This window comes from Crinia signifera, chromosome 7 (assembly GCF_055691185.1).
Source record: "Crinia signifera chromosome 7, ASM5569118v1, whole genome shotgun sequence".
Taxonomy (NCBI): Eukaryota; Metazoa; Chordata; class Amphibia; order Anura; family Myobatrachidae; genus Crinia; species Crinia signifera.
This window is the reverse complement of record NC_139223.1, coordinates 169,185,770-169,194,929: the sequence shown is the minus strand read 5'-3', so window position 1 is coordinate 169,194,929 and position 9,160 is coordinate 169,185,770. Positions and strand designations below refer to the sequence as shown.

The window sequence follows — 9,160 nt, the reverse complement described above, 5'->3', positions numbered from 1 at the left end:
CTACAAGTACCAGCAGGCCTCCCCCGCATGCTGGGACTTGGTGAACCACAAGTAATAAGAATGTTAAAATAAAACACACACACAGAAAAGTACAACTTTATTTCACACACACACCTCACTTTTACACCAACATACTTACCGCACCAGGGTCCAGCGCTGCCTCCCTCCTCCACAGCCAGCTCACCTCGCACTGATAGCGGGGTGGGCCGGCTTCCTGCGGCACTGGTAACAGCTTCTATAGCACTGTCCCAGTGCTATAGAGGCTGCAAGTGTCCTTGGCTCGATGCGTCTCCATGGAGATGCTTTCAGCCAATCAGGGCTGAGCTATGCGTCTCCATGGAGACTCTCCCCCACCATTCATCTCTGTGAGTCCCCCATTAATGTCCTTATCCTGCCCGGGGGTGGGATGCGGTAGAGGTGGATGCTCTTCTGTCTCCCGGCTCTTGTGGGAGAGCAGATAATTATGATTTAAAACTTGTTTTAAAAAGCACAAATACGTTCCACAGACAGATCGGTACAGAGTCGTCTACACACTGTTGCTGGATTTGTGTTTTGTTTAATGGATTGTTTTATATTAATACAATTACATGGAATATAACTGACAACCTGTCCGGACATTTCCCTGCTCACACAGAGCAGGCCAATAGGAAGCAGCACGGTCACGGGGCAGACGCGGGCAGACACAGACCCCCCCCCTATGCGCACTCCACCCCAGCGTCCTCGCTGTGGTTGCAGTTATGCGATTCCCAGTCCTTTTTCGGACACTCTAGGATACTTTGTTCATCACCGGTACACTTCACGTCATCCAGAAGAATCTTCCCAGAGCCTGTGAAGAAGAACCACAGTCATATCACGCAGACCAACCCCACAATCTCTAATGTGTTATAAGACAAGTGTGAACGTGTGACCAGGGTCGGTGCCAGCTGTCTTCAAATAGAAGGCCCCCCGTTGCGGGACACGCCTCTCTCCCCCGGCACTTCTCATCAGGTCTGACCAGATAAAGAGGAGGGAGAGGGGTTGCAGATTGCCGCTGACATGCAGGGGGGCAGCAGATGCCACCCGCAGAGTAACACTGACCAGCAAGGGGGGGCATCCGTCACCCGCAGATAGCCCCCCCCCTCCAAAAAAAAAAAACATGACACCACATATATCCCCCATCCTCCCCATGAATGATTATTATTAATAATTAGGGTGGCCGGCTGGCAGAACGCACCTTCTACTTCTTGGTGCGCTGCCAGTTCTGAATAAACACCTCTCCTCCAAGCGTGTGAAGTGCCATGGGGTTTCATTCTTAGTGCCACAGGAAATTACATGCTCGTTGCCAGGGGATAAGTTACATGCTCATTGTTAGGAGTTACATTCTCTTTGCTAGGGGAATATACATGCTCGTTGCTAGGGGGGGAGTAACATGCTCATTGCCGGGTGGGGGGACGGATGAAGATGCTCATTGCCTACACCTACGCATTTTATCCTCATAATACCCTGTCTCCTCTCCATCCATTGATGGGTCTCAGCGGGGGAGGAGGGATTAGCTGGGTGAGTTAGAGGCATGGTCCAGGATGAATGTAGGTGGTGTCAGGCGTGTGCGCACACCTACAGCTGCACTGATCGCTGCTGAGGGTAAGGCAGGTGGCGGAGGGATACTGGTGGGTGGAATGAGCTGCTTGGGCCCTTCTCTCTCTGACAGAGTGACCGGTCCGGGGACAGCTGTGCCCACATTACCCCCCTTATGGCGGCCCTGCTTATACACAATGCTGACTGGCAATGATGCACAGACCAAGGACGGACCCCTATAATCCCTTGCTGGAAGTAGAACCGCTCTTACCGCCTCCTGCAGTGAATGTCGACACAACCCGCGAATAATCCAACATCTGGCAGATGACTTTCCCGTCATTCATATCCCACTCGTCATCACAGATTGTTCCCCACACTCCATTTCGCTTGACTTCCACTCGGCCTCTTGCTCCTCCAACAATCCGTACAATATCGCCAGCTAGGAAAACAGGTCACATTGAGGCAGATGTAGTGACCCCCCCCCCCCCTTAGCGCTTGTGAAATAGCGGCTCCCGCTTCCCCTGCATATTGAGGAGAAGCGGGCACCCGTTACTGCCATATGTATTAATCTACCCCCAGCCGATAAGAAGAGCCGTTTTGCCCAGCATTAACGGCTCTCCTTATCGGTGGCCCCGGCAGCCCTGCGCATGCGCGAACCCTCTCTCCCCCTGGCTGGCTCTAATGGGCATGCGCGATCTCGCTATTACCGCGAGATCTCCAGCGCAGCCTGGAGCCACAGCAGGGCTAGCGTTGTCCCCGCAGTAGGGATAGGACAATGCTAGGCCTGAGCTGGCATTGCCTGGGCGGCTGTTAATACATTGCCTCGGCTGCTAAATACTGGGGGGGATTACAGGGTACAGCCCATACAGTAGGTGCGCTAGTAATACATTAGGAAAAACGTAATCCCCTGCAGTTAACCAGCGTTCAGTGCAGAAATGTATTTAGCCTGGTAAAGTGATCAAGTGGAAGGGATAATGTACCAGCCAATCAGCTGCTCTGTAATTTTGCAAACCCTACTAACGTATTCGCGGCAAGACCTGTTTTCAGTGAAAACACCCCCACTTCCTCTGTGGTCAGCTGCTGAGACTGGAGATGCAGCATTGGATCAACTGCATGACCAATAGTCATCTCCGTAACTCTCAGAGATGAAGGGGAGGCAGGCAGAGTACCGACCAATCAGATCCTAGCTGCCATATTACCGGCTGTGCTTGAATAAAGTATATAATTATGGACAGGGGCGTAACTACACTAAGGCAGCCACCGCTTGGGGGAGCGAGTGGCAGCTCTGTCTGTGGGCGCCGGCATCCAGCACTTTATACTGCCGCTGCCCACCCCGCATCCCCGGCATAGGCGCCGATTCCGGTACAGTCCCACCGACCGTTGAGTCAACTGGTGGCTGGCTCAGCCCACCCATATCAATGCTCGTCTGGCCGGCTCACGATGTGACGTGCTGGCGTCACACCATGCTCTCCCCCGCCCTGCGCTGTACTCCTCCTGAGTCAGTACAGCGCAGGGCGGAGGAGAGCGCGGTGTGATGCCAGCACGTCACATCCCGAGCCAGCAGAGTACAGGAGGAGGCAGGAGAAGATGCAGCCGGGACCCACAGCCACTTGCTGAAGGAGAAGGGGGCACAGGAGCAGGGGCGTAGGGAGGGCGCCGGAAGGTCTGCTCCCTAATGTGATGCCCTGCTTCCCACTGCAGCCTCCACGGGGCAATGGCCGCTGCCTCTACGGTACACTGATTGTCTAAATGATTGCTGTCCTTATCTCTGCTGTCTTTATCTCTCTCTGCTGTCCTTATCTCTCTCTCTCTGCTGTCCTTATCTCTCTCTCTGCTGTCCTTATCTCTCTCTCTGCTGTCCTTATCTCTCTCTCTGCTGTCCTTATCTCTCTCTGCTGTCCTTATCTCTCTCTCTCTGCTGTCCTTATCTCTCTCTCTCTGCTGTCCTTATCTCTCTCTCTGCTGTCCTTATCTCTCTCTCTCTCTCTCTCTCTGCTGTCCTTGTCTCTCTCTCTCTCTCTCTGCTGTTCTTATCTCTCTCTCTCTCTCTCTGCTGTCCTTATCTCTCTCTCTCTCTGCTGTCCTTATCTCTCTCTCTCTCTCTGCTGTCCTTATCTCTCTCTCTCTCTCTCTCTCTCTCTGCTCTTTCTGCTGTCCCGCTCTCCCATGTCTTTTCTCTTTCTGTTGTCCTTTTGTTTCTTTCCACTCTTAGTGAGTACATGCATCCTGGCATCACTGTATAAATATTCTGCTGCTATTATCCTTGTATTTTATAGGTATTTTATATATATCTCTTATCCCCCTTTCTTATATATATGTACATATGTATATTTATAATTGTATATACATAGGGATTCCTTTTTTATTTGGGTCATTATGAATTCATGAAGGGCAGTGCGCTCTTAAAATAATTTATTATTGAAACAATTCATGCTGCATTTATAAAGTCACCTATATGTTTAAATGTCATTTATATGGTTAACATAAGCTATGTATTTTGCACTTACAAGCACAAATACTAACATACTGTATTCATTACTCATATCTTTCCATATGTCCCATGAGAAAATTGAGCACTATCACTCTAAAGTCTGCATATCTGTATCCGAGAAAATGGCCGATTCACCAAGCAAAAGATTGAAAAATCTCTAACAAAATGGCCGCCGAAACGGAGACAGAGATCGAAATGAACTCCGTTTACACAGAGCTGACGTCAGGAATGCAACAGACCAATGAGACGCAATCCTAAGAAAGGAAGTGGGGCGACCTCTAACATCCGCCAGAGAGAGGCGGAAGACGCTCCCACTGATAGCATAGACGGACACAGGAAGCGGGGCGGAAGTGACGTGCGCCCGCCGGAAGTGGGCGCACGCATCCCCGCTATTATACATGTGTTTTTATCCACTTTCCACTGTTAATATCTACTAACCTTTCAAAGCGCAGGCTACATAGAGCCAGTATCTAGACACTAATGTGTCTGCATCTAAATTTTTATAGTTTTTTGTTATCCCTGAAACGATAGCCACATCCTACAGGATGTGACATCATAATTGTTACCCCCAGACCTACATAGTATAAATAGAGCACCAGGCACACATCCCCCTCACCCCTTGATGAAGTCCTAGATGACGAAACGCGTTGGGTACTGCCTGCTGACTCCTCCATAGAAAAGATAAGTTCTGGTACCTCTGTACCGTATCTTATTAATTTTTTATATATCTCCCATTTTTTAAACATTTTTGATAGGCATTTTTCTAAGTTTTTTACTGTATGTACTGTTTTTTCTATGATACTCCGTGTATTGTTTGCTCTTATATAAATTGCTCCTGTGCATTTTTATATATATATATATTTTTTATACGAATAAAACTTTTATATGTTTTAAAAGTTAAACCGTTCTGGTGCAGATATTTGTTAGTCGCTTAGACCTTTTTCCAAACCTTTATATATATATATATATTTTTTTTTGTGTGTGTGGGAGGGGGGGGGGGGGGGGGGGGCGCCACAAATTTTTTAGCAGGGGGGAGCAAAATTTATAGTTACGCCACTGATTATGGATAAAGAGGTGAAGGGGTTAATGCTACCAATGCCTTGGGGGATGAATAGGGGTGGTCCAGGGGCCGAGGAGGTGTATTGTAAAGTGGGGCTACTATGCTGCAACTAATGCTGGGTGAACATTAGACGATATGCGTATCCAGCATTCTAGGGGCGGGATGTACCAAGCAGCGGCGGTAAATCACGCCGCCCATCGTGCCGATGTTCACTGCATATGTACTAACATTTTGCCGATAAGCGCTACCCTTTGCGGTTACCGCGGCTGTCTGGAATTCCGCTTTTCTAACAGGAAAGTCCAACTGTGCATACCCTCCCGGAATGGCCGGGAGTCTCCCAAAAATCACATTCTCCCAGAGCGTCCCAGGTAAAATCCGCCACTGTAGTGAAGCCAGATGCAGTCTGTGAGACTACACTGGCTTCACTGTGACTGGCAGTGACTTCCTATTGGAAGTCCGACCTGCCAGTCACAAAGACAGTCCCATTGGGAGGTGTTACCTCCCTCCGGGACGCATTGTTGCGGGCTGCCAGGCAAAAATGGAAAATGCGCATGCGCAATACCTATATCGGTACTGCACACGCACTGGTCCCGGTGCCTGTAACTTACATTGTACAGGCGCCGGGACCATGATTACTTCTAAAGGCTGCTGCCGAAGCAGAGCCCATAGAAGCAGCCCATATGCGCAGTACATATGTTTCTACTCTGCATGCGCCAGTCCTGGCGCCTTTCATCATAGGACAGGCGCCGGGGACGGGAAGAGGTAACGGCGGGGACGGTGGCGGTGACAGGGGGTGCCTGCGGCCAGAGGCAGCCCCCCTCCCCGAAAGAGGTAGGAGCCGCCACTGCATCCCACCCTAGGAGAGTTGACAAGCATGTTTAAACGTGGACACAATAATAACAGTAAATTTATAATGTGACTTCTCTGGCTCTATCAGACTCTGAGGATGTGAGATCAGGTCACCTCTTACCTCCGCGAGGTCCTACATGAAGCGAAGGTCAGTTGGTTATTGGCCGGCACCAGGAACGCAGGGTATGAAAACAGAAATAAGTATTAACACACCATGGCCCTTATTCAGATCTGATCGCAGTACAAATTTGTTCTCAAAATGGGCAAAACCATGCTTCACTGCAGGTGGGGCAGATGTTACATGTATAGAGAGAGTTAGATTTGGGTGAGTTATTTTGTTTCTGTGCAGGGTAAATACTGACTGCTTTATTTTTACACTGCTATTTAGATTTCAGTGTCAACACACCCCACTTAAATTTAACTATCTCTGCACATGTTACATCTACCCCACCTGCAGTTCAGCATCGTTTTGCCCATTTGGAGAACAGGTCAGGGCACAGTGAACATATTGGAGATGGGGTTAGCAGAGAATGGGAAAGGTGAGGGGGGGGGGGGGTGCTGTCAGTGCTGATATGTGTAAAAATATGTAATGTAAATGGGGATGTACAAAATGGGGTTGGTTTTTTTAATGACTGGGTTTGTAGGCCACTCCCGCTTGCTGACAGACCACGCCCCCACATTTCATGAACGTGCCTACGGCATGCTTGCCAACATTCAGTTTCTCCTCTCAGCATGCTTCTGCTGGGGGCGGGACCAGAGCCTGACATCATCAAGCCCTGCCCCACTCACTAGAACTGCCGCGATTTGCAGGTGTACGTAGAGGGGACGGGGATAAAATGATGGCGATTTGTGTATTTTAGCCCAACCCCCTCCATGTACAACGAATGCCGGTATTTAACCGGCTGGGTAGGAGGAGGCCGGGGGAATGCAGGGGACTCCTGGCCTTTCCGGGAGGGAAGGCAAGTATGGCCTACAGTCTATTTAGGTTTGCTCCTTGTTTCTTTTATTTACAATACTTTTTTTTCTTCAATTTATTTGTGTCATCCCGTTCATTGTAAAAAAGTTGGTCACCTTAACAAAAGGATCCTATGAAATGACACGAAGTATATTACCATCAGGGTTGACTACTTTAACAGTCTATTCTCCGAGAGGAGACTGTCAGCAGAGCTGCGGGGGCGGGGCCTGATATTGGTATCATGAAGCCCCACCCCAAGTCCGGCAAATACCAGGATTTGGGAGTCCCCAGTGAGGGGGCGTGGCTAAAATGATGTCACTTTAGCCCCACCCCTCTCCAAAAGCTGGCAATCGTGGTATTTAAACAGCAGGACGAGGGTGAGTGGGTGGGCACGGGGGAAACCGGGAGGTATGCCCACCTTTCCGGGGGACCCGATTTCCTGGGACCCTCCCAGCTAATCTGAGAGGGTAGGCAACCCTAATTAACATCAATGAATGAAACTTTTAATATTTATGTACGATAATATTACTTGAGAACAAAGTTGCACTGCGATCAGGTCTGAATAAGGCCCTTTGTTTGAACACATATAAGGCAAATTAGTGGAAACGTCAAGTGAGTCCATTGAAAGACCAGGGTGATTTTGCCATGTAAATGATTGCTGCTTTAAAAAATAAAATGAAAACCTCTCTCACTTTCTGATTGTCACACCCTGTAGCATTTGCCCATATATTTAGTTGGGCTGTACCTTGAGGTCCAGGGTTCCCCTTCTCCCCAGGTTGTCCCTTTGGGCCTTGAAGACCAGTGTTTCCTGTTTCTCCTTTAACTCCAGGAGTTCCTGATGAGTAAAAGAAAAAAATAATGTAAAAACTAGAACAGATCTAAAAAGTAACATTGACAAATTTACTCATAGTTGCCAACCCTCCTGCATTCTGCAGGAGACTCCCTGACATAGCAGCAATCTCCCTCTCGCCCTCATTAGTCTAGCAATCTCCCTCATGTCACCTAGCCCACATTACACTGTGACATCATAGTTACCTCCCCTCCTGCATTCTGCAGGAGACTCTCTGACATAGCAGCAATCTCCCTCTCGTCCTCATTAGTCTAGCAATCTCCCTCATGTCACCTAGCCCACATTACACTGTGACATCATAGTTACCTCCCCTCCTGCATTCTACAGGAGACTCCCTGACATAGCAGCAATCTCCCTCTCGCCCTCATTAGTCTAGCAATCTCCCTCATGTCACCTAGCCCACATTACACTGTTACATCATAGTTACCTCCCCTCCTGCATTCTACAGGAGACTCCCTGACATAGCAGCAATCTCCCTCTCGCCCTCATTAGTCTAACAATCTCCCTCATATCACCTAGCCCACATTACACTGTTACATCATATTTACCTCCCCTCCTGCATTCTGCAGGAGACTCCCTGACATAGCAGCAATCTCCCTCTCTCCCTCATTAGTCTAGCAAGCTCCCTCATGTCACTTAGTCCACATTACACTGTTACATCATAGTTACCTCCCCTCCTGCATTCTACAGGAGACTCCCTGACATAGCAGCAATCTCCATCTCGCCCTCATTAGTCTAGCAATCTCCCTCATGTCACCTAGCCCACATTACACTGTTACATCATAGTTACCTCCCCTCCTGCATTCTGCAGGAGACTCCCTGACATAGCAGCAATCTCCCTCTCGCCCTCATTTGTCTAGCAATCTCCCTCATGTCACCTAGTCCACATTACACTGTTACATCATAGTTACTTCCCCTCCTGCATTCTGCAGGAGACTCCCTGACATAGCAGCAATCTCCCTCTCGCCCTCATTAGTCTAGCAATCTCCCTCATGTCACCTAGCCCACATTACACTGTAACATCATAGTTACCTCCCTTCCTGCATTCTGCAGGAGACTCCCTGACATAGCAGCAATCTCCCTCTCTCTTTCACTAGTTAAGCAATCTCCCTCATGTCACCTAGCCCACATTAAACTTTAACATCATAGTTACTTCCCCTCCTGCATTCTGCAAGAGACTCCCTGACATAGCAGCAATCTCCCTCTCTCCCTCATTAGTATAGCAATCTCCCTAATGTCATGTAGCCCACATTACACTGTTACACCATAGTTACCTCCCCTCCTGCATTCTGCAGGAGACTCCCTGACATAGCAGCAACCTCCCTCTCTCCCTCATTAGTCTAGCAATCTCCCTCATGTCACCTAGCCCACATTAAACTTTAACATCATAGTTACTTCCCC

General features: G+C 48.9%; 1 protein-coding gene across 3 annotated transcripts in view; it reads right to left on the bottom strand.

Moving 5' to 3' along the window:
- Window positions 1-540: 540 nt before the first annotated feature.
- The window catches only part of MARCO (macrophage receptor with collagenous structure), a 114,222-nt gene continuing 105,602 nt past the window's right edge, over window positions 541-9,160 (bottom strand). For 2 of the 3 annotated variants that reach the window (XM_083154290.1, XM_083154292.1), the window contains 4 exons: window positions 7,655-7,744; window positions 6,076-6,087; window positions 1,826-1,993; window positions 541-826 (listed from right to left, as the gene is read on the bottom strand). In XM_083154290.1, the coding sequence (XP_083010416.1) occupies window positions 696-826; window positions 1,826-1,993; window positions 6,076-6,087; window positions 7,655-7,744 (401 nt within the window). In that variant the 3' untranslated portion in view covers window positions 541-695. The remainder of the gene's footprint in view (window positions 827-1,825; window positions 1,994-6,075; window positions 6,088-7,654; window positions 7,745-9,160) is intronic. The other variant, XM_083154291.1, reaches the window with a different exon arrangement.